This window comes from Vicugna pacos, chromosome 28 (assembly GCF_048564905.1).
Source record: "Vicugna pacos chromosome 28, VicPac4, whole genome shotgun sequence".
Taxonomy (NCBI): Eukaryota; Metazoa; Chordata; class Mammalia; order Artiodactyla; family Camelidae; genus Vicugna; species Vicugna pacos.
In genome coordinates this window covers 12,668,069-12,693,213 of record NC_133014.1, presented here as the reverse complement: position 1 = coordinate 12,693,213, position 25,145 = coordinate 12,668,069, and the positions used below count along the sequence as shown (strand labels likewise).

Genomic DNA, 25,145 nt, shown 5'->3' with positions numbered 1-25,145 from the left:
ACTCTCCCTGGCTAGGGTGCCTCCAAGCTGGGTTCTCAGGCTCCAGGCTGCTGCATCCTGGGGCGTGGGCACCAGGAGGATCTGGAATTAGCCAGGGGAGCTGTGGAACACCCCCCGGGGAGTGAGAGGAGGAGAAGTGAGCGGCCAAAATTTGTCCCTGGTGTCCCCTCTGTTGCTGGGAGAGCCCGGCGGCCATGTGCCTTCCTTGGGCGATAGACAGAAAAACTTCTGGCTCCAGCCAGGTCTTGGCTGAATGACCTGGGGCCCAATATGTCACCTCTCTGTTTCCTCATGTGTCAGTGGGGTAACGATCTTTATTTTGGGGAAGATTTTGGCGGGATAAAACTACCTGTAAATAGTGGTCGCAGAGCCAGGTAAACAGCCAGAGCTCAGTTGATGGCTTTCTTGTTAGACCTGGACTTTGAGAGAAGCAATGGGACAGAGTGACAAATCTGGGACAAAGCTGGCTCAGAACCTGGCACGGGAGCCCCTAGGTTGGCCTTGCCCTCATCTGTTGTCCCCCGGTGACCCTGGACACCCACGTGGAGATCCTGCCCTAGATCCCTGCCCCCTACTGGCAGGGAAGCCCAGCTGCCCAGGGGCCAAGGGCTCAAGGCCTTGGTAACTCCCAGCGTGGCCTCTGGGTGACAGCACACTAGGGCCTGTGTCCCAGAGCTGCGCCCCGTGTCCAGAGCCTCAACCAGGCAGGCACTCCCTCCTGGGGCACAGAGGAGGCAGAGGTGTTGGGCTGAGCCCTGAGCCCCCCAACCCTGCCCCAGGACTCCCGGGAACCTTTCTGTCCTACAGATCTTGTTTATTTGTTCAGGCTGATAAAGCAGGATTCTCTGGACCCTGGTTGGGAACAGGCAAAGTGCATTGTTCTCTGAGCTTTTCTTGGATGGGTTTGGAGCTGTCGCCAGGGCTGTGGGGGAAGAGGGAATGCTTAGGAGCTGGTGGTCCCTCTGTCACCTCCCTGCCCCTCCTTGGGTTTACTGGCCTGGTGAGGGGTGACTCCTTGGCTGCTGGAGGATTTTGAAAGGTGACAGAAAACCTTGCCTCTGGCCTGGGCTGGGGTCTCCGGATCCCCAGAGGGTGAGGGATGAGCAGGTGCTATGTTCTGGCCAGATCTCTTGTTTCTCACCCTCTCCAGAGCCCCAATTTGGAGACCTTCTGCAGCACCCACCATGGGAAAAGTGTCGCTGAATTATATCAGGCCTTACTCTGCGCAGTGCATACACCATTTCCTTTAGTCCTCACCACGCTGTCGGTCAGTCCTGCTAACAATGCGATGAGGACACTAAGGCTCAGACAGGTCGTCTCTTGCCCAGGGTCTTGTATCTGGGAGGAGCTGGAGCCAGGAGTTGAACCCAGGTGCCCAAAAGGTATGCGGGCTTAACTAACTCTTCTCCAAATAACTACATCTTCATCGTCAGAGAGAGAACAGCTTCTGAATCCAGTTCTAAACACTCTGGAGATGCCTGGTGAACGTTCAGGGAGATCATTCATCTGTTCATTCATTCCCTCCTTCAACAAGCCCCTCTGAGGCCTGTTGTGGGCGGGGCCTGCGCTAGGCTCTGCACACAGTGGCCTTCCCCTGACTGGCAGCCAGGGAGACTGAGCATTCAGTGAGTCACAGTAATCAGGAGTTAAGGACAGATCGGGGCTGTTAGGGAACCGTCAGGGGCAGGCACCCTTACTTCCCTGGTGCAGAGGAGGTTAGAGGAAGGAAGATCCTGGACAAAGTGAGCTTTTACTGTTTAATTCTTATTTTTTATTGACGTGTAGTCGATTTACAGTATTAGTTTCAGCAAAGCGTACAGCAGAGTGATTCAGTGATACATATACATGACTATACATATGTGTGTGTATATTCAGATTCTTCCCCATTCCATGCCATTACAAAGTGAACTTTAAAGTAAGGCTCACGTGTTGCTGCATTTAGGGTCCTCATCTGAAGGGAAGGACGCGTCAGAGCAGCGGTGGGCTCTCTCGGTCCGCACCTGTCAGAAGGGCTTCGTGGTGGCGTCTCCACGCTGCGGCGCAGGACTCTGCTGCCGTGTTTGTAACTTCCTGCTCACGCCGCCGGAACACTGGTGGGCAGTGCTGGAGACCCCGTCTCTTCACCCCGTGTGAATTCCTGTGCAGTTAGTGAAGGTCTAGCTGGTGATGAATGTTAAGTGTGTCGAGTCTGGCTGGGGCTCCATTTATTAGGCACCTGTTGTATATCCAGGCCCAGAGGGCAGAACGTCAAGGAGAAAAGAGAAAGCCAATGACATGTGGGTCTCCCGGCTAAGCACTGACACTTGCCTTCTGGTATGTTCCCAGGGTCCCGGGTGCCTAACTCTGGGATAACGTTATAGCATCCCTCTTGAGTGTAAGTTCTCTGATGACAGAAACGAATTATTATTCATTGTTGGACCCCAAGTGCCCAGCGAGACAAATGTCACCGAATGAATGAACAGACTCTCAGAGCTGAAAAACAGCTGTTCTCTCTGAGAGACTCCTTCTCAGGGAGGGGGGGACGGAGCTCTGTCCTGGGGGGGCCTTGCTGTGCTCCGCGTTCACTGACATTTGGGGAAGAGCAGAGCCTCACGTGGCCCCCCACAAGGTGGGAATGCGGGTGCCTCCTGGGGTTTGCGAGTGGCCGCACTGTGATGTGTGTGTGGGGACATCAGGTGGCCCAGAAGAGGGAATGAAATCTGGGTTGCGGGATTAGACAGGCCACCTCTGCCACCTTGCAGTCCCCTCTCCTGCAGTGCGGTGTCTGTGAGTGGCTGACAGCTGCCTGGCCAAGGTGCCCTTCCGGGTCGTGCTCAGCAGGGACCCCGGCAGCCCCTCCTGACGCCTCCTCACTCCCCAGGTGCCGTGCTACTCGTATGGGCAGAAGCTGTCCAAGCTGGCCATCCTGAGGATCGCCTGTAACTACATCCTGTCCCTGGCGCGGCTGGCCGACCTGGACTACAGCGCCGACCACAGCAACCTTAGCTTCTCCGAGTGCGTGCAGCGCTGCACCCGCACCCTGCAGGCCGAGGGCCGCGCCAAGAAGCGCAAGGTAAGCGCGGCCACGTAGGCAGCAGCCTCCGGGGAGGGCGGGGGAGGTGGGGACAGGAACTTGGGGCGCCTCTCACTCACCCAGGCTTCCAAACGGACCATCAAGATCAGCCTCTTGGAGGTTCCAGGTCTCCTCAGGCCCCTGGGGTCATGTGTGGCTCTCCTGCTGGTGATGGGGCCTCTGGGTACCAGGGACGGTCGCCCTGGGACAGTCACCCAGGGCCTCTGGGCCTGGCTTTGCTCATCACTTAGATGAGGAGGACGGCTCATCTCTGCAGCTCTTTCTGGTGCCGAATCCCCCAGGCAGCCCCAGATTGGTGTCACATCAGGGTGAGCTCCCCTGAGCAAGTGACAGCCCAGGAGAGCCTTCAGTATTTTGGGAATTTGTCCTGGCCTGTGGCTTACCTCTGGCCACGCATTAAAGCAAGTAATCTTCATTCATTCATTCCAAAGAGATTTGCTGAGCCCTAGCCATGTGCTGAGCTTGCTGGGCAGGGGTATAAAGATGATAAACATGTGGTCCCAGCTGCCCCCCGCAGCTCACAGGACAGTCAGAGACCCTCTTGCCCATGGATAAAGGCAGGACAGTGTAGCGAGGAGACTGGAGGCCTGTGCTGGGACAGTGGAAGGCCAGGCGGAGGAGGGACAGGTTACCTCTCCTGCCCAAGGGTGTTTGGAACTTAGTCTAAGTGGTGTTTGAGTTGGGACCAGCAGGACCACCAAGAGGTCATCAGGCAGATGAGGCAGGAACAGCATCCAAGGCAGAGGGAACAGTGTGTACAAAGCCTACTGCACTTGGAGAAATGTGTGTGGGAGGAAAGGGGGGAGCACAGCTGTGGTTCCCAGATGGCCTGTGCTTCCAGCATTTCTAGTTGGGGTCATTGCCAGGCAGTGCAGAGCAAGGCTTATGGCAGCCGTCTGGGTCTCTGAGGCCCCGAGGCTAGAGGGAGAGAGACAGAGGGGGGACCCAGTCTGTGTCCATAAGGAGGATGGGGGTGGTGAGAGATGCCTGACTCCCCAGGGCATCCAGGGATGGGGAGGGCGGGGAGAGCCAGGTGACTCTGTTCTTCCCTTCCATCCTGGCTGGCCCCTCCTCCATCTCTGACATTCCTCCCCCAGCCCCGCTCCAAGGAGGCCCCTCTCCAGGTTCTCCAGGTTTCCCAGAGGCCCCTTCAAGAGGCTTCAAGCCAGAAAGGCCCTCAGTGAACTGTCCTGCCCACAGCAAGGAGGGCCCCTGGCTTGTCCCCACCGCCAGCCAGTGCAGAGGGGTGATGGCCCATCGCAATCCTGGGAGTGATTTAACATGGGCCAATTAGATGAAATCTTTGTCAAGTGGGTGAGAGAGGAAGCGCGACTGGCTGCTCCTGGGGCGGCTTTCCTCTGGAAAGTGACGCGGGTAAATTAAGGGCGTGATTGATGGCTCCATGCTGCTCTCTGTGACAAAGGAGGGTTGTAAACTCTCCGTGAACTTCCCCTGGCATTTGGGCGGGTGGAGGTGTGGATGGGCAGGGTGGCCAGGCACCACTTTCCCATCTCTGCCCTTCGCTCCCCCTCTCCTCAAGTCCTTCCCCACCCACCAAAGGCAGGGGCGCAGGGGGCCTCTCCTTCCCAGTTCTTTGACTGGAGCAGAGTGTCCTGGGCTGGGGAGGAAGCTACACTCTTGGAAAGTGAGGGGATAAGGGTGTGGGGGTGATGATGCCCCGCAGAGATGAGCTTCTGGCTTCCCCTGAAATCACCGTATATTTAAGACCCCTTAGAGACCATCTGGTCCAGCCTCCCCATTGTTCAGATTGGGAGACTGAAGTGGCAGATTGTGGATAACAGCATCAAACAGCCCTGAGTTCAACGCCTGGCTCCCCACCTACCAGCTGTATCATTTTGGACCCATTTCTTAACTTCTTCTTGCCTCAGTTTTCTCATCAGTAAGTGGGGATGGTGGAAACATCTGTGATTTTCAAATCCTTTTCCAGTCTGACTCCAAGCAGAGGTCTTGCCTCACCTCTGAAGGACAAGGGGACCCCTGTGTCCTGCCAGGTGGGCTGTCCTGGGGCTGCCATCTCTTGAGCACCGTGCCTGGGGGACTTAGAAGGAGGGACAGGACAGGGTCCTGGCATTGCTGGGACATCTGAGACCCTGCAACTGCCCTGGTGATCACAGGACCACCTCACTCCTGCCGTGTGTGCCTTCCTGCCTCTCAGTCACCACACAGGTGGGTAAGTTTCATGGTGGCCTCAGGGATGGTCTTTAGTGACCCACCTCGTGGCCATGAATGGCGGGGGTAGGCCACTGCTTTGTTAACCAGAACCAAGGGAGCTGATGTCCCTGGAAACATGCCATTCATTCATTCATTCATTCATTCAGTGTTTATGAAGCCCCTGAAGTGAGTTCCGCACTGGGGAATGCAGTCCTGTGCATATGGGCGCCACGATGGGTGTTTCTGGTGGGCTGAGCTTGACCCCCCCATAGTCCCTGTAGACGAAGCTGTGGAGGTGGGGCTCAGATCAAGCCCCTGTTCCTCTCCCCTGCAGCCACTGAGGGCAGCCTGAAGTTTTGGGGGATGAGAGCGAGTCAGGCTTCCATTCTGATGAGGGATATAGAAAGCAATGAGAGGAAGAAACTAGAAAACGTGCCGATGTAGGTGACCAGCTGGAGGAAGTCCTCCATGAGTGATTGTCACCAATGTCATCGGTGGTGTTGAGCTCTCCCCTTTGGGGGTGGCTCCCTCACCGTTCATGTGCCCCAGAAGCTGGGCAACCTTTCTCCAGGACACCTCCTTGAGAGATTGTCCTCAGTGTCCTGTGATGAACTGCCCTGTCCCCCCAGACCTGTCTTAAGAATGGGATTAAAGTGAACTTGACTTATCCTTTTGTCCATCTCAGCCCTTCTTTGCCAGGGGGTGGGGACCCACATCCTTTGACTGGTGAGTCCGCCGTCTCTGGGCCTCACAGGACGTGACTTTGGGGGTTCAGGGCCTGTTGCGAAGCCCCGGTCATGCAGAGAGGCCCGTGGGAGGCCGCCCAGCAGAGAGACAGGTGGGAGGAGAGAAGGGCTCTGGAGAGCTCAGCTCTGACTCCGGCTGCAGCCGGAGATAATGCATGTTAAGCACCTGGCTCTGGGCCATGTTTCCGCAGCTCCTGTTTTTAAAGCAGCAACTCCTGGGAGCTTCTGAGGAGGAGGAGGAGGAGGAGGAAGACCAGGAGAACTGTTCCACACCTGGGCCGGGTGGGCATTGCCAGACCTGAAGAATAGGAAAGGATCAATTTCCCACAATCTTGGGTACTGCCTTCCAGCAATTTTAAGGCATTGAGTAATAATGATGATGATGATGATGGTAATAATAATAATAATAATGAAAAACAGTAGCAGATACTAACATTGATGGCATAGTTTAAGACCTGGTGATAAATAACCAATAAGTTCCTGGCCCTAAGTTGCTCGCTGGCCCCAGGTTGGAGGTGGGGAGAGTTAAGGCGAATCCTAGTGCACTGAGCTCAGGGCTGTACCAGAGGCCTGGGCAGTGATTGGTGACCCCCAGGGCTGTGACTGTCGCCGCCTATGCCAGCCAGAGAGGGTTGGGTCTGCAAGGCCAGAGGCTGCTCCTCACCCTGTGGGTGGGCTGGTGCAGAGGAGGCATGCGGCTGGTATAGCTCCATCAGATCTGTGTCTTCCCTCTTTCCCTCCTGTTTTCTGAGCAGAGGAGGCTTTTCGTGGTGATGGCAAGTCCAAGGGTAGCTGGGCTCCTCTTTGGAAGGACATCTTGGGTGCAGACTTCCATAGCTTCGGTGCTGGGGACAAACTAAGGTGGCATATTGGCTTTGAGGGTCAGTGGGAGTCATGCGTGTTCTGAGGGGGTGGCTGAACCCAGGCCTCGGACAGGACCCGGTGGAACCTGCATTTTCTGTGGACTGTTTCTGAGCCCCGCGGTGTTCAAGGCAGAGAGAGTTCCCCAGAGCTCCTCCTCCTCCGGCTGGGTCTCAGCCCCCGGGAGCACCTGCGTCCCCAGAGTGCCCACCGAGGGGCACTGTCCTGTCTCTGTCCCCACCTGCCACGTACATAGTCACCCCCACTGGGGCTTCGGTCTCCACTTCTGTAAAGTGAGTTGACCCCAGAAGTGATTTCTAAGCCCCCTTCTGGTCGGACTTTCCGAGCTGAGATCACCCCAGTCCCTTGTCTTGTCTAAATGACTGTGTCACACTCCTGTCTTCTCTGCCCATCACGGGCATTTCACTCAGATTTGCAAGTCTCCCACAGGGACTGCTGGGACCCCAGTGCAGTGCGCCCTGAGAATACTGCCAATATCTAATGTTCTTAGAGCCCGGATCATGCACCAGGTGTGGTGCTTGCTGCTTAGTACTCCCAACGTTTCACCCTGTTGACTCCTCCCACCATCCCTGCGAGGTGGGTGATGGTGTTGTCCCATTACACAAACAGCAAAACCGAGGCTCAGAGGCCTGAAGCACTTGCCAGTAAGTGAGGGGCCTGGGGTTCCCACCGCTTCCCTGTCCCGCCTCCAGCATGGAAACGGGGTGGTGAGAGGAGGTCCTGTTCCCACATGCTCCAGGCCATGTTACTGAGTTAAAAACCATTTGTTCTGAAAGCCTGTGGAGTCCATCTCTGCTGGGAGAAAAGGGGGGTGGGGTGGGAAACCACCATCAGATTCTCTTCTCGTCATAAAAATGGATGCAGTTTCTTTTTTCCTGGCATTCCAATGACATAGACGTTTGTCACCAGCTGTTTGTGCTACCACGGAGTGTTCTCTCAGCTGCCGCTTCCCCTCTCGCATTTGACACCGTTAGCCCACAAGGCTGGCGGGGACTGGGCTGGAGGGGTCGTTGGCTGCAGATGCCCTCAGGTTAGCTTGGGGCTGGCTTCCTCTGATGTTCCCCGGGTGGTCCCGAGGCGGGGGAGAGGCAGGGGCACTGCTCTCCCTCTTCTTGCACTCCCTTCACCGCCCCCCTGTCTTTTTCCAAGTGCTCCTCTCCAGACCTTCACTCACAGACCCCACCCGTCTCCCCACCACACTATGAATGACAACTCGGGATCTCAGACAGCGAGAAAGAAGCAACTTCTCTTGCTCAGGAAGTCACAGAGATGTGGGAAGCCCTAGCTGATGCTGTAACCCGCCACCCCTCAGAGAACACCCCAGAGCACTTCTTTGAGCCAGGTGCCCCCTGGAAAGCCCTGCAGAGGCTCAGTGGTCCTTGATCCAGGATGCTGTAGGTGGGGGTTAAGTTGAGAGAACCCTACAGTACTCCGTGGTGCTGTCATTTAAGGCACATAGAAGTACAACAGGGAGACCTCCAAGGCAAGACCGCGAAGTAGGCAAAGTGTAGGCTCTGGGGCCAGAGACTTGGGTTTGAGTCCCAGCCCTAGCTGTGTGATCTTGGGCATGCTACCTAACTTCTCTGATCCCCGGTTCTCTCATGCGTAAAGTGAGAGCTTACATACCTTCCCTGCCACCTTGCTGGAAGGATTAAACAGGATCCCATATGAGAAAGGGCTGGCATTTTCTTAGTGCCAGAAAGGAAATCTCATGAATTTACGGCTACGAGGTAACAGCTTCACAGGGAAGCCCCGGAGGAACATCTCAGGAAAGGGCAGTGCCCGGAATGGATGAATGGCTGACCGGCCAAGAGGAGGGCAGGTAGTTCTGAATGGGGGACTCCGCTGTCTCCAGCACTTCAGGGCAAACCCCTGGCCCCTCTCCAGCCAGCCCAGAAATCCCTGGGCTTTTAAAGTCCATGAATCCATACCAAAGAACATGCACAACGTTTGGCTGTACACGGTGATAATGCCAATAAACAGACTATCACCAACCATCGTGCCGACCATGTAGCGAGTGCCCTTTGTATGCCAAGCACCTCCCCTGTGTTATCTCTGTCCCTTATGCTAACCCCACGAGTTAGCGCCACCTCTCCCGTCGCACAGAGGGGAAGCCGAGGCCCAGAGAAGCACAGTCATTTGCCCAGGGCCGTGCAGCTCGGAGGTGGGGGAGCTGCTTGAGCCCCTGTGTGTCTCTGGTTCCAAACTCCGAGCTCTTCAGCGCCTACACCAGCCGGCCCTGCAGCTCACACACTGCCCAGCAGGGTGGCCTGTGCCCGGGGAGCAGGGGGCACCAAATGCGGGTGCAGGGCCTCCTCCGAGCAACCGCTCTTATGTAAGCAGCAGGGCTGCAGCGCGTGGAGGGAGGCTCCATTTAGCAGCAGGGAGCCACTAGCCCGCCGGGGGGGGGGTGGCATGGGGTGGGGGAGCTGTCACCGACCCCCGGCACCCCCCACCCACCGCCCCCCAGCGCCGCCGCCAGCGAGGCCTGACACCGGGTTAAGTCGCCTGGCGGCCTCTGGCTGCAGCTGGGAGCGCGCCTGGTTCCCATTCGGGGCGCTGTGGTTTTGATTAGCTGTTCCGCGAGGCGGGCCTGGTGGCAAGGCCATGGGAGCTCCGCTGGAACAGAGGGTCCCCCGCCCGGCCGCCGCGGCCCCCCCCTCCTGGCAGCCCCAGACTCCAGATGTTCCGAGCGCTCGCTGGGAAGGCCTGCTGGCGCCACGGAGGGCAGAGGGCAGGGAAAGCACGCGAGCTGGAAGCCCAGGCACTCAGTCACCGCAGGCCTTGGCAGCCCGCCCAGCCCTCTGCTGGCACATTCCCCAGCTCTCCCCTGGCCATCTGTTCCCAAAAAACCCTTTCAGAGCCTCATCATCACTCAGGATACAACAGCACGAGCAGCTGGTTTGGAGGCAGCAGGGAAAACCGTGCAAAAGGTCCTTTGTGAGAGAGGAAACTCGCTTATGAATAACAGGGCTGGACGCCGTAAAAGCTGGCGGCTGGAATCCGTGTTTCTCAGGCGCCACTGTCTTCTCTCGACTCTTTATCTCTGGTTTTTATTTTGTTTCCCCTTGTTTGCTTTTAATGTTGTTTCTTCCTCTTCTTGCACCAGTTGTGACTTTTCTTCCTCCTCTAAGGTGCCCGAAGGCCGCCTAATTAGCTCCCCCGGACGCTGCCCGACTGTTTTTCCTTCTCGAAGCTGTTAAAATTGGGGCTGGTTGGAAGTGACTGTTTTCATAAAACCTCGGCTGGAGGAGACAGGGGAGGAAGAAGGTGCCCGGGAGGGCACGGTGTGGGCAGGGCAGCAGAAAGTCATAAACCCCAGGGAGGGCGGAGGTGGGCAGAGCTGGTGCAGAGACCCCCCCGCCCCGCCCCAGCTCATCAGAAGGCAACACGGAGACACTTTGGGAGGACAGTGGCATTTGTGAGACACCCAGCGCCTGGCCCCTCAGCTGATTGCAGTATGTATGACATGAAGCCTTTTTTAAGAACTGCCACCGCTGCCAGAAACTTCTGGGAGATGTCTGCCTGGAATCTGGACACCTCCTGGGAGCAGTCACCGGGTGGCCTGTCGGGGACCTGTGAGGTGCTGGAGCAGGGCTGGCAGCTGGGAAGCCAGCACGGGGGTGGGGGAAGGAGAGGACAAAGCCTGGCCGCCTTCCTCATGCTCCCTGGACCCCTTTCTCATGCTCCCTGGACCCCTGAGGAGGAGCTGAGAGTCAGGCCCAGGGCTGCCAGTTGGAGGTGGGGAGGGGGACGCCTCCCAAGCATAGATGGTGGTGACCTCACGAGGGGGGTGACAGGTCAAGGGCAGGGAACAGGGTTGGGGAGCTGCGTCCCCTTTCCTTTCTCAATTCCCGCATCCCTTTTTCGCTGCTTCCCCACACTGTCCGTGAGATGCAGGAGCTTGGCCGCCCCTCCCCTGCAGCAGAGAAAGCCGGTGGCCCACGCGGCTGTGGGTGGCCAGCTCGTCACAAGCTGAGGCTTAGGCTCTGCACTTCACTCAGCCCGTACTTCACTCCTCCCTCCCCTCTTCCCAGTTTCAGTCGGGGAGACTTGAGACGGCAGCTCCCAGCCCCGCAGGACAAAACATTTATGTTTATCACAGTTTCAGGGCCATTAATCTCACTGTCTGAAGGGCTGGGCATAGGCGGAGATCCGCCCTCCTTGCTAAGGCCTCGGTGGGCAGGTGTCTGGTCTGGACGTGGAGGCTGATCTCGGCTTTGCCCTGGGGGCTGCCTGGCTGGGTGGCCTCGCTCCAGTGTCTTATCTGGGCCATTCCAGGCTGCCTCCCGATCTATCTAGGGATCAGTGGCACAAAGGATGTGAAATTGTTTTCTGAACTCTGCCCTCCCTCCTGTGTCTCCTGCCTGAGAAGTTGCTCTGACCCAGTGACCAGAACTTGCTTTGCAGCCCAGAGGCTTCTAGAAGGACTGAGTGGTGGGGCTGGGGGCCAAGGCTGCCCTCCCATTGGGGTGACCAGGACCACACTGCCCACTGCCCAGCCTTGAGCCCCCCAGCACAGTGGAAGGCCTGGCACGGGGGGCGCCCGCAGGCCCTGGTTTCCCACCTGTCCTTGACCTGGTCACCCTCTTTCTCCCTGCCCCCACAGACCGGAAGGATGGCTCTAGGGGAAAGTGTAAATCCCTGCCTTTCTTGAACTCCTGGTATGTATGAATGTTTCTAGAGAGTGAAGTAGGGATCCTTTCCCATCTTCAAGGTGCTCCACTTTCCACCCAGAGTTCACGGCCACCTGGGGCCTGGCCCACCTGCCCAGCTGCTCCCTGGCTCAGTTCATCCCCACCTGAGACCGTCCCAGCAGCTCTGCTAAAAAGCTAGGTCTGACCACCTCACTCCCCTGCTTGAGACCCCTTAGGGGCTCCTCACATGCCAGAGGTAGAGGCCAGACTTCCTTACAGGGCACCCGCCCCCCTCCCCCCCGGAGTAACCTGGCTCCAGCCGGTCACTCCCTGTGTCCCAATTTACACTCCAGCAACACGGAACTCCTCGCCCAAAGGGGCTATTTTTGGCCTCTGTGCTCACGCCGTCCCTTCTGCCTGGAATGCCCTTCTCCCCTGTCTGTCGGGCTCACTCCTGCTCATTCTGGAAGGCTCAGCTCCTCCGGGAAGCCCTCCCTGACCCCTACCCCAGCCTCCGCTCCAAGGCCCCATTGCACAGCCACCCCCCCGGCCCTTACCACAAGGGTGCGCAGAGTCTAATTCAGGAAAGAGTCTATGATAAACTGTGAAGAATGTCATAACACGGTGTATTAGGTGATACTCTATTATGTGACATTTTAGAGTTCATTTTATGTCATTACAGTATATTATATTTTTAGGTGATATTTTGCCTGATGTATTATGTGATATTCAAACTCTATACTACATCGCATTACGTTACACAGTGTGTGTTCAGGGCACCTCTCTAGCTGGACGGTGAGCCCTTTCGTCTCTGTCCCAGCTCCCGACACACAGGAAGCCCCCAGATGATGGCACAGTGTTCCTTCCACTAAAATCCACACAGCGGGGGCTGAGTATTCCCGTGCTGAAGGCAAAGACTCTAGGGAAGGGTGAGCTGGGGGCTTCAGGACACAGCCGGGGAAGGGCCTCTGGGCTCCCTGGCCAGGACTGCTGTCTGGGGAGTTCGGGCCCTTGTTCCTTGGAATCAGGGAGGAGAGCTTTGCATTTCAGATCACACAGCCCCTTCAAGCAGCAACTTAAATGAACAGGGCTCCTGCTTCTCACAGGAACGGTGAGGGGAGGGGGCTGCTCCCTGGGCCCCAAGACCGCAATGATGCTAAGGCTTCAGGCTTCTTTTGGCCTTCACCTCGTGGCTGCAGAGTGGCTGCAGAGTGGCTGCCACAGCACCAAGCCCTTCATCTGAACACTGTATCCAAGGCAGGGCAGGGGGCCTTGCCGGGAAAAGTGTTTCTCTTCACCAGTTCAGTCAGTCCTGCCCAGACACACCCTGCTCCTAAAAGAAGGGGTACTCTCCTTGAAACTGAGGAAGACACTGGGGCCTCTCAGCTGGGAGGGCAGCCAGGGAAACAGCCACATGGCTTGTCCCCGGAGGGTGGACCCTGATTTGTGACCGAGTGGTTTTTCTTCCTGATGGACTGACCAGTGTCATAGCCTTCACCACAGTGCCAGGCCCGCACCTCCACGGGCTTGCCCTCTTGTCACAGCAGCCCCATTAAGTGAGTGCTAACAGCCCCGTTTTCACTTGACAGCACTGAGGTTCAGAGAACCTAGGGGACCAGGCCAGGCCACGGGTGACCTTTCTGCACAGTGCTTTACAGTTTACAGAGCCCTCTCACACCCGTTACTCCCTTGAGTCGTACAGTGACCTCCTGAGATCCACATTACTAACCGTGGGAGCTGGGTGAGGAGGCTGGGACCCACTGGAGGAAGTCACCCCGGGCCACACGGCTGGGAGAGGTGGAGCGGGACCTCAGCAGGCTCATTTGGCCCCATGAATCAAGTGCTGTGAATGCAGACCGTCACTGCCTCAGCTCTCCCTGGGTGAGGGGGTGTCCAGCCGTGCAGGGCCCCAGGCGGGGGGATGTGTCTGAGTCTCAGCCTAGCCGCCCAGGAGCTCTGTAACCTTAGGCACGTGCCTCTTCCAAGCTTCGCTTACCTCCTGAGACATGGGTAAAAATGTCCATGGTGAGTAGGGGTCAAGGGAATGACGGCCATAAAAGAGCCTTGTCAACTGGATGCACTGTGCAGTCACCGGGGCCCCTGGAGGACACGACCGGTCCATCAGGAAAGTGGGCAGAGGGACCCTGAGTGTCCCCTTCCCACCCGGTGACTTACACTTAGACTGAGCTGCCCACGGAAGACCTGACTGTGTTGCCAGGCAGAGGACACTGGGGTCCATCCTTGTGCTGTGTGTATGTGTGTGTGCACGTGTGCGTGTGCACACATACACAGGTATGCTGGTGTATCTGTAGGCACCGTCTGTCAGCATCAGATGAAGGGCCTCCCCCGTGGTGGGCTGAGTTCCCGTCCAGGTGGGACACACACTCGCGAGGTGCCTGGAAGTCTTCAGGGGTTTCAGAACTTCCTCTCTCCCCCCCAGAGGCCGAAAGCCCTTAGAGCAAATAGGATGGAGCCAGGCAGCTGGGCACATGGGGGTGGTCCTTCAAGTCCACCCAGAACCTGGAGAACAGTGACCAGGCATTGCTGAGAACCCCCTGCCCCCCTCCATGACAGTCATGCTCTCCTGCCACCCTGTCCCCACCACACACACACACACACACACACAGGCACGCACACACGACGTGGGTGGGCAGCCAGTATGGTCATTTGCAAAGGTCGATTCCCCTGGCCCACCCACCCTCTCCACACGTGCACGTAGTGGGTCTTCAGTTATTTAACCTCTACTTATGGGAACAGAAAAAGACAAAGAAAGCGTGAAGGACCCTGTGCATTTACTGAAGAATAAATAGTTTTGAGTGTTAACTATGTGCCAGGCATTGTCTGAGAGGCTGGGTCACTGTGGAGAACAAAACAAACAAAGGCCACACCCTTCGGAACTCAGGCTAAATGACACAAAGGTCGTGCAGGAAAGCCCACAGGAGGGCCCCGTGGGGACCTTCTTCGGAGCCCACAATGCTCCGTCTGCACGCAGTTCTTACAAGCCTGGCTCCCTGGTGTCTCAGGTCAGAGCAGTTAAGCAGAAGCAGCCGGGAGGCCGACTCCTGGAGCAGGTGCAGGGACAGCCCGCAGCATCACAGTCGGTGGCCTGATGGCGTGGGAAAAAACAGGAAAAGAAAAGAGCAATGACACCAGAGACTCAGGAGAGCCAAGAGGCTTGGGGCCATTTGGTGTCGGGGTAGACGGCCCCAGAAGCCTCAAGGACCTGGGGAGTTTTCTGTAGATGACGTTCCCAGGCTTGACCTTGAGTTGTCAAGAGGAAGCTGAAGTACATCCAGTAGCGTCTGACAGAGAATGCAGGGAAGTGCATCAGTGACTGGGACCTGGGACCCGTCCAAGCTGTTTGGGCACAGAAAACACATGGCTTCCTTTCTCAGGGAAACTCGCTTCTGCACAGGGTCTCATTCTCCTGGGGGCCCGCATCGGGCAGGCCGGGCCCTTGTCTGTTTTATTTGTTGCAGGATGCTCGGTGCTCTGAATGGAGCCTGACAAGGTCTGAACACTCCGGAAATACTCACAAAATGAATGGAAGCGTGGAAGCGGGCCAGTGAGGTGTTTCCAGCTGTCTTCCACGATATCTCATCGGCAGCTCCTCTGTGCCTGGTCCCGAGTGGAGCCCTGGCCATCTGAAAGGGACATACAATTTCTGCCTTGAGGAGCTGATGGGCAAGTTGGAGGAGACACACGCACGCATATACACACACACATATACACACACACATATATACATACAAGTGTGCGCTGACACGTGGCTGCCTAACGCTGAGTGCTTGGCTTCACAGCCATTGTGTTCTTTAATCCTCCCTATGGCCTCATATAGTAGGCTACTATTATTACCATTTTATAGGTGGAGAAACTTGAGGCACAGAGAAGTTAAGTAACTTGCTGAAAGTCACACAGCTGGTAGAATGGGGAAGTCAGGATTCAAACAGGGCCCCTCTGACGCCACAGGCAGCACATTTAACCACCATGCTCATTACCTGCCAGTGGGCGTGTATGTGTGTGCACTTGCAAGTGCGTGTGCACACGTGTATGTGTGTGTGAAAGATTCGTTTCTCTTCCCAGTGCTTTCGTGGTGTCACTGATGGTCAGGGTGGCGGTGAGTGAAGCGCCCTGATCGGAGATGTCCCACCCTTGCCTGGATCCCGTGGTGTCTCCAGAATCTAGCTACGAGCGGCTTAGGGACGATGGGGGAGGGAGGTGCTTTTCTCATCTTAAGGCCGTGTTTGCTCACTGTTTTTGCGGAAGTCGTTTGGTTATTTGGGCTGACCAGGGGTCTCGTGGACTCTCCCAGCCACTCCGTTACTGCTGCCACTGGTCCTGAACTGTCCGCAGCTAGACTCTTACTGCAGGAGTGGGTGTCCCCTGAAGACGTGACGACATGGGCTTTGCAAAGACTTGCGGGCCAGCAGTTTGGCATGAATTGGCTTGTCTGGTTGGTGCCGCTGCCACTTTGCCATTGGGGAGGGGAGGCACTGAGATGTGCAGGAGAGTGATGGGGAGCTCAGGAGGAGGCAGTCCTGGCAGGGATTCCCGGCACGGTGGCTGGGGCTGTGTGCATGGGTGTGTGTTGGGGGGGTTGTGTGAGGGTCATGAGTCAGGCCCGCCGGGAAGCTGTGAGGGAGCAGGGCCTTCCCCACCTGGCTCGGCCACCTGTCTGCCCAGCCGTCTGCTCCCCTCCAGCTGGGGCGCCTCCTCTGGCTATGGGGTGAGGTCAGGGGCTCCTTGTGCTTCTGAGGTCTGGAAAAGCAGCGTGTAGCCAAGTGGAATGGGCTGGACAACCTCACAGGATTGGAAGCAGATGGGAGGCTGCAGCAGCTGGGCGTCAGGCCTGACCCAGGCCGGCTCGACCCTCGCAGCGCCCCACACTGTGGGTGGGGTGGGGAGGGGGCCAAGAAAGACAGACAGGCTGACGGACGTGGAGGGAGAAACAGAGGAGAGGCCGAGAGAGAGCTGGCAGAGACACACTGCGGAGCAAGGAGAGAGAAGCAGAGATTGGCAGCCGGAGAGCGGCCTGCGCCCAAGGAGGCGTCAGCACGGCCCCCTGCCTGTCCCCTGCAGGCTCCAGCCCCCCACTGTCAGCCACCTCCTCTAGGCCCCAAGGGATAAGGCTGAGATTTTCTTAGAACCAAGGAGGTGGCAGCTGGGTGGATGGCTTGAGGACTTGCTGGTCCCATTTGCCAGTAAAGACGCTGAACCCTTGAGGGCCTTAGGGGCCTGCCTTGCTCTGCTGCGTCCTAGCAGTGCGACCGAGGGCCTCCATGTCCCCATCTGCAGAACAGAAGTGATCGCCACCCCCCAGGTCTGGATAACACAGCACATGCAAAGCAGTGTAACCCGGCCCAGACGAGGCCGCCCTCAATGTAGTGGCCCTGAGCACCAGTCTGCTGACTTCCGTCCCCAGGCCTAGGAGGATAGGGTGCCGAGGACGAAGTGGCCCCTTCTCTCAGGAGCCCCAGGTGGAGCTGTGCGGAGGTGGCAGTGGCACCAGCCGTAATTCGTGGCACAGAGAGATGGAGGAGGCGGCACTGGGAAGTGCCTGGGGACTTCAGAGGAGAAACATACCTCCCCCTGCCTGCAGTGGAGGTGGGTCTGGCGGGGTAAGCGGCTGGACTGCAGCTGGCCCTCCTTTTCCTGGCCTGGGAACACAGCAGGGACACAGCCCTGCCCTCCTGGAGCCTCCGCTGCCATGGGTGGGAGTAACCCTGAGCAAGGGTCTGCTGGAGGGACGAGGGGGTTGCTCCTCAGTGCTGGCCCTGGGCGCCCAGTCCCAGCTCTGCCTCCGGCACCTTCGCACGGGAGGGCTCCCCAGGGTTACCCAATGGTTGTTTCTTGCTGCTAGGGCAGTTCTTCTGTATGTCCTTGGCTGACCCTGAGGTTTGAACATATCCCTTGGCCTCGGTCAGTGAGGGGTTTAGACAGCTGGACGCACCCCATGCTCCCGACCTGGGTGGGCGGGGCAGGGCTGTAACATCGCAGGCAGCTGTCTGCGCGCGGACGGCAGCCGGGAGCCCCGCCGTCCTGTTCACCCTTCTGGTGAGCAGGCTTCAGGGAACACAGTCTAATCTTTATCAGCGACAGTGGTTTCAGCTTTGCCCGGGCGTTCGACTAGAAGCTGCCCCAGGGCAGGGACTTTAACCCCAGTGTAGAGCACAGAGTAAGAGCTCAACCGATCTTTGTTGAGTAAATGAATTTTTCTGCCCGTTTATGGTCCCCAGGTGGACTCTTCCTGGCTCACAAGGGGCTCTGGCCATAACTTTGCAACCCTTAGACGCCTGGGACCTCGAGGGCCCTCCCAGCCCGGACACAGAGTGATCCTTGATTCACACCATGTTCCCACCCTCGGCAAACAGCCGCCAGCTCCAACTGCTCATACATTTCCTGCCTGTCACCCTTGGCGCCCCGGCCAGGCCAGCCGGAGGCGCTGGGGGTGGCTGGTCCTTACCTGCTTCCAGTTCCCTGGGAAGTTTGGAGGCCAGAAGCCCAGGCCTGAGCTTGTGCCCAGAATAACTTCAGCAGAGCCTGGCCCTGGGAGATGCGGAAGCAGATCTGCCAGATGCAAAGATGTATGGGCTGGAGTGTTAGAGAAAACACAAACACCAGCTTGTGGTGCAGTTTGCACAAGCTGAATTCACTCCCATGAAACGCGACACAGGTCTGCCTGAGCACAGGCAGGGTGTGTGGAACTCTCGGTGGGGAGATGGAATTGATTTAAATGTTTTCCTTCTGTTCCCTTGCTTGTATTTTCAAATTTTTCTATAATTAACATGTACTGCCTCCTCATTTACAAAAATGTTAACAGTTTTATTGAGATTCTAGTTTATCCATTGAAAGTGTGCAATTCAGTGGTTTTTAATATTTTCGCTAAAATGTGGCCATCACCACAGCCAATTTTAGAGCATTTTCATCAGCCCCCGAAGAAACCTCATAAGCTTTCACTCACTTTCTACACCCCAGTCTCCCTCTCCCTCCCAATCTATAGATTTCCCTGTTTTGGACATTTCGTGTGAATGGGCTCATATAAACTGTGGGCTTTTGTGTCTAGCTCTTTTCAGCTAGCATACTGTTTTCAAGGTTCATCCATGTTCTGTTATATATTAATATTTCATTCCTTTTCATGGCTAAATAATATTCCATCACATGGATATACCACGCTTTGGTTATTCATTCACCATGGACATGACTTAAGTAATTTAAAAAATTGTGCTTTTTTTTTTTTTAAAGAACTTGTCAAAAGCAGATTGGTCAAGATGACAGTTGGTTCAGTATGACTGTTTCTGTTTGCTTGTTTTGAGACTTCTCAGCCTATGGTGCTGTTTTATGTTTTCAAACACCAGCGAGGACCCAGCTCACATCATGGACCCAGCTCTTTGCAGGAACGTGAGTTGGTGCCTTCAGGTGCTTCCACTGTGTTTCAGGCCCTGCAGCGGGTGGGGCTCCCTTGTCCCATTGATTCTTTGCAACTGACCTAGAAGCTGGGTACTTTTACTGTGCTCGTTTTAAAGATGAGTAAACTGAGGCTCTGCGAGGTCAACCAGCCTGCCCAGGGCCCCACAGCCTCACTGACTTTGGGGCCAAGATGAACTCTAGTGATCAGCATTTAGAACCAAATATGAACCCCTCTTTCTGGCCCACATATTAGTGTACGGAGAAGTGAAACGTTAAACAATGCTTGATAGCGTGGGTCTTGAAAAATACTTCTCTCGTGACCTCCCTGCTTGTCTTTCAGATTTTAGTTTTAAAATGACATTTCCAATCTGACTACTCTCTATAGGACAGACCATTAGGAAAAAAAACCCTAAGGATTTCAATCCCACTTGACCTCTTTTTCTGCACATAGAAGGTTGTATCCAAATTGCTTAAATATAGAAAAACGTATAATTTGAAAATAGTGAAAAATGGTTAAGTAGGTAAAGTGGACACCATAGACTTAAAATGAACTTAAAAGGTAAATTAACTTATAGATAGAAATAATCGTTTTTTAAAATGCTCCCAAAGTGGGGAAATTACCCTGCAATGCACAGAAGTGACCAAGACAGGAAACTAGTCCACTTAAAAACAGAGACAAACTTGGTCAGCAGAGGAGGTATAATTAGAGATTTAAAAACTGGAAGTGAGCAAAAGCAGAAAGATGCAATATTGTTCCAGGGGTCACAACAATTACCACAATTCCCCTAAAGCATAGGCACCGTTACATTTGAAATAGGAAACATACCCCGTGGTACATAAACGCTATAGTAAATGAAATGCCTGTGACTGGAAGTGTTTATTCACAGGTTCAGCAAATATTTATCCAGATGCCACTGTGTGTCTGGACTGTTCTAAGCTCTGGGGGCTGGAGCAGCGAGCAGGGCAGCCCGCGTCCCTGCCCTCGTGGAGCTGACCTTCTGACCACAAGCGAGTGAACAGATAAAGCGATGATTTCTGTCCGTGATAACTCAGCCACCTGCCACACTGACCAAATCACCTTCATCGGACTCAGCGCCTCAGACCAGCTCAAAGGGGCCCCGGAGGCGTCACGTCAAGTCATTTTCAAAGGCGATGTAAGCGAGCAGCAGGACCTTGTTTAAAGGGCATCCTCCGTGCTACAGGGGTTCCTCAGGGTGAGAGCCTTCCTCAGCCATCCCCAGAGCCGTGGCCACCTTGGATCCTGCATCCACAGAACGCCAGAGCCGGAGGGGATGCGAGAGGCCCTCTCAAGCTGTGCGTCTCACATGGAGATGTAGGCTGTCGCCAGGGGTTACATGAGAAGGGGTGTGTGGTGTGGCTGTCACAGCGCTGAGTACGTCCAGCCCTCTCCCCCGTATTTGTAGGCGTGTTTGTAGGTGCACGCACACACACATTTACACCTACACACACCTCACGTCTACATACACACACATTCACACCTCCACACACCCACACCTACACACACACATACGCACACACGCACACCCTCACCCCGATTCTTCTGAAGAGATGGCATCTGTAGGTTTCTCTCCTGTCTCTCAGCCACAGCTGATTGGTCTAGGGGACGAAATCTGACCGAGGCTGGACCAACTGACTGCCCTCGCTGGGCGTTTGGAGTTGGGATGATGCTGAGAGACGGGGATCCGTCGGTAGACAAACAGGAAAGAAGCAGAGCTGGGACGTGGCTGAGTGATGCTGTGCAAATGCCTAGAGGGAAGGGCCACAGATTGCACCTCCAGAGGTTGCGAGCTTTCCCGAGACTTCCCCCGGCCTCTCTGAAATGCCCTTATGTAGCCTTGGATAAGCCTCTTTTTACTCTTGAAGTGATTGTCTACTCCTCACAGCGTGGTCACAATCACACAAAGGGTCGGGAAAACACTGGGTGAATAAAGCCACAGGAATTTCTTTACTGCAGGACTTTTCAGGGGCTTTACTATGTTAGTATACATAGTGACGTTCCAAAACGGGGCCAGGGTCTGTGCTGTCTCCCACACTCACGGGATATACCTCACCTGGCTGGTGTTCTGCAGAGGACCCTCTAGGGAGCTCTAGTCCATGCCCTTGTACTTGTATTCACTGTACAAGTGAAGGAGTTAAAGCACAGAGAGGGAGAGTGAGTTCCTCAAGGCCACACAGCTGGTTGATTGCAGGAAAGATCTTGGCACCTAAGTCCTCCCAGTGTTCTTCCCACATGCCCCAGCTGACATAAGTCTTCCTTGGATGGACGATGCATGTGCTGGGATTCTTGGACCAAGGTGGGTGGTGGGAATGCAGGTCCAATGTGGACACGAGAGAAAGGGTGGGGTTGAGAATTGAAGGCCAGGGCTTGGCAGGAGAAACCCCTGTCTCCTTTGCTCTTGGGTGGTAGCCACGGCTTCAGCAGGTCTGAGGGCTTGGGGCTGGGCCTGGCCACCCGGCTGCCTTCCCTGGACAGCCAGGAGGACGGCTCCAGCTGCCCGGCCTTCCGCGCCTTCCCCCAGACCACAGGCGGACCGAGCAAGGGAGGAAGCCCGGGCCAGTCCTCGGCAGGGCCCGCCCAGGCAGCCAGCGCCGGGATGACGCGGGCTGTAAATCACTCCGTGGACCACAGACCCAGTGCCATCCCCACGGGTTTCCTTTCCGCTTCTTAATCCTCCTCCTCAGACTCGGTAACAAAAAGCAGATTCCTGCTGGGGCCAGCCACGCACCACGGGCTTCGAGACTGTGAGCCTGGACTCCCCACATCAAGGTGCGCCATCCTCTCACTTTTCCTTTTCCCCTTCTTAGCTTCTGTTAGCTGGAGGACACGCCCTCCGCCTGGCCCGGCTCCCTCGCCCTCCCGGACCCCGCTTCCAGCCTTGCCCCAGCCTCGCACCTTGGCTGCCTGCCGAGCGGCCGCCCAGGCCTGAGGCTCACCAGGGCCTGTGGTTAGCAGCCCCTCCAGCCTCGTGGTTTGGCTGCAGCCCGGCTCCCCGAGCCTCCCTTTCAGCAGGAGCCGCCTCCGTGTGGTAGAGTAAACATTGCCGGTCTGGGTTCCAGTCCTCTCGCTGCCAGCTTGTAGCACTTTACCTCTGAGACGTGGACGGGAGAGAGCTCACTGGCACCTCGGAGGTGCCTGACAGATGTTTTGCTTCAAAAATAAGTACTTAAGCTGTTGGTTCAGGGTTGTTGCAAGAAGCCAAAGAGAAGTCTTTGGAACTGTGTTATTAGGCTCTTGCTGGGCCGGGCTGAGGGACGGCTCTGATGTTCTCGGTGGTCTCAGTGGACGTGGAGCCCTTGAAGAGCCTCCTCACCAGCTCTGACCTCCCCCAAAAGCTAGAGCTCTAGCTGCCCCCAGGACCTCGCCCCATCTCCTATCCCCTCCTGGTAGCAAGTCACCCTCCCTGGTCAGTTTTCTCATGTGCAACGCCAAGTTCAGCTGCCGGAGTGAAGTTTCCAAAGGCCAGGACTGCCAGGAACTTAAAGATGGGCTAGCCTAGTGTTTTCCAGTTGTGCCCATAGCACCGGGGTTCTCAGAAGTGTCCCAGGCTCCACGTTGGAGGGAATGCAATAGACTTTGGGTCCCCCTCTCTCTGTGGCCCCCGGACTCTCCTGATCCGAGTGGACCAGAACCGTGTTTGCCTGTTTCCTGTGTTAGAATTCAAAGGTCAGACTTCGTTTTGACTACAGTTGAAGAGGCTGTCATTTTATAGATGAGGACTGTCATTGTACAGAGAACATGAGGCCCAGCTGGCAGGTGGATGGGCTGGGCCTAGAGTCAGCCTCTTGGCTGCTGGAGTGAGATCTTGTCTGAGGGTGTAGGGAAAAGGGGCCGCGGACACCGTTCCCGTGGGAAGCAGGGCTGATTCGGACGTCCCCTCAGAGGAGGGACTTGGGCGATTGTGATATCAAGGCCAGGTGTCCCTCAGCTTCTTCTGCCCGCTACAGCCCTGCCCATTCCCCTCACCAAAGAATTTAGCAGTGGCTCTGAAATGCAGCGAAGTCAGGGGTGGAGTCAAGGGTATTGCGGGCTCTGATGGCAGCCAGTCCTGGGTCCAAATGCAAACTCCATCCCTTACTGAACTTTTCAAGATGCAGTCCCTGTCCGGGCCATACGTGTCCCTCCCAAGGCAGCTGCGAGGATTAAGAAAGAGAAGATGTTGTGGGTGTGGCACCTGGTAAAGGTCGGCCTTCTGGAGTCAGGGCCAGTAGGGGCTGCTTCTGACGGCTGGTTGTTTCTTTCAGGAGTGACCGGCTACGGGCTAGTCCAAGGACGCTGTTGTGGGCCCTCTTTCCAGTCAAGCTTGAGGAGAAGGTGAGCTTACCGAGTCCAGCCTCGTCTTCCTCTCTCAGATGCCACCGGATGCTCAGACCACTGCCTCTCAGGACAGGAGCTTGCCTGCCCCCCCCCCCGCCCCGTCTCCTCTCCCTCCCTCCGCAGCCACTCCACGGTGACTTTGCACTTTGCTGTCTGCCTGGTGAGGTGGGGAGAGCAAAGCCTTCTCCTCCCCTGGGCCTGAGGCCCACCGTCCGGCTGCAGAAATTCATTGCCAAAGATTCGACAGAGACACTGAACGAAATGGGGTGAGAAGACCCCGCAGTGAAAAGCCACACTGTTGCTCTGTGGCCTTTGCTCCTCCTGCTGCCCGGGTCCCATCTCATGCCAAAGATGAGTCGGCAATTCCACGAGGAACTCATGGAAGGGATGGATGTTTGGTGACCATTGGAAGCCCTTGACCCTCTGACCCTGAACTCTTTCTACACTGGGCCCTGAGCCCACTGGACCCAAGATAAGCCTTCTGGGGGCTGTGGGAGGGAGGCTGGGGGTGCCTGTGGGGCGTGGGATCTGAGATCCCGGTCCCTCTCTCCCTCCCACTGGCTGTCAGGCCTCTGACCCTGATTCTCCATGTTCCCTGGGCCCAGGCTCCTTCTTGGGCCCTGAGCATCATGGGAAGGGAGTGAGGGTAGGGGTGAGGGAGAAGCAATATTGACCATCTGTACCCCACCCCAGGGACTTGCCCCAAGGTGACCTGCCTAAGGGTCTTGGCTCCCCCACCGGCCTAGCCAGCCACTGCTTGCCAGGGGCCTACCGTTCTGGCTGGGCACACAAGATGGCGCCCTGCCCGGGGCCAGTGGTCTGTGACCGGTTGTGCCGGGGGGCAGAGGGGAGGAAGGGACCAGGGGAATGGGCCAGTATGTGGGGAGAAGGGCATGTTCGGAGTCAAGGCCTATTCCTTCCTTGTGCTCAAAAGGCCAAAGCTGTTCACATCTGTGCTCAACCATCTGCTTCAAATTGAAGTAAAAGCCCCAACATGTAAAGAAAACACTTGCTTGTGTTGACGGACTCTGTGGGTGACCAGGACTTTGGCTGGTCAGTTGGGGAGGGTTGTTGGGGAGGGAAGAGGTTGAGAGACCTTCAGGAAGCAGGCAGTGTGAGAATGAGTGTGTCTGTGTGTGTAAGGGGGTTGGGGTGGGGCCCTTGCTACAGCCTCGGCCTGAACTAGTGACCAGGAGGCCTGTCAGGAACACGTGAGGACCTCTCTGCTTCGTACCTCACTTACTCCATACCATGAGTTTATAAGGTAGGGAATGAATTTTTAATCCCATTGTACAGATGAGGAAACTGAGGCCCCAGGGAGACAGGGCCAGTCAGTGACAGAGCCACCTTCTCACCCCAAATCCTGTGCTCTTCACCCCCTTCCAGCCCCATAGTCCAGTTCCAGCCCAAAGTCTGTGTAGGCTTGACCTATCCCTTCCCCTCAGAGGGCCAAAGATGGGACCCACTGGGGATGGGGGAGCGGGTAATAAGAACTGGGAAAGGACTGTCAGGGTGGAGGGCTGTCAGGAGGGGCGGGGCTGCCCAAGGAGAGGGGAGGCGATGAGGGAAGGAGGCTGGGCTTTGCAGGGTGCACGCCTGTTCCGTGGTTCCGCCCAGCGGCGCCCTCTCCTGTCTGCTCCCCAGGCTCCAGGACTGGGGCTGAAGTGTCTGCCTGCAGAGCAGGCTATAAGGAGCCTCCTCCTCTTGTACCAGTGTTTCCAGGCGTGGTTCTTGCCAAGGAACTGAGCTGCACCGGCTGGTCCTGGGTCTGGGACAGAAGCAGGGGGCACAGGCTGCCGATGGCCCGCCTCAGAGCAACGGTGCCCTGGAAGCAGGCCAGGCAGAGTGGGCTTGGCGTGGGGGCTGAGAGGGGATGATTAGGAAAGGCAGTC

The 25,145-nt window shown here is 56.4% G+C and overlaps 1 protein-coding gene across 1 annotated transcript in view; it reads left to right on the top strand.

Moving 5' to 3' along the window:
* ATOH8 (atonal bHLH transcription factor 8) overlaps positions 1-24,272 on the top strand; it is a 30,868-nt gene extending 6,596 nt beyond the window's left edge. Inside the window, exons 2-3 of the mRNA XM_015238719.2 lie at positions 2,861-3,052; positions 23,181-24,272. Coding sequence (XP_015094205.2) covers positions 2,861-3,052; positions 23,181-23,186 — 198 coding nt within the window. The 3' untranslated portion in view covers positions 23,187-24,272. The remainder of the gene's footprint in view (positions 1-2,860; positions 3,053-23,180) is intronic.
* Positions 24,273-25,145: the final 873 nt, after the last annotated feature.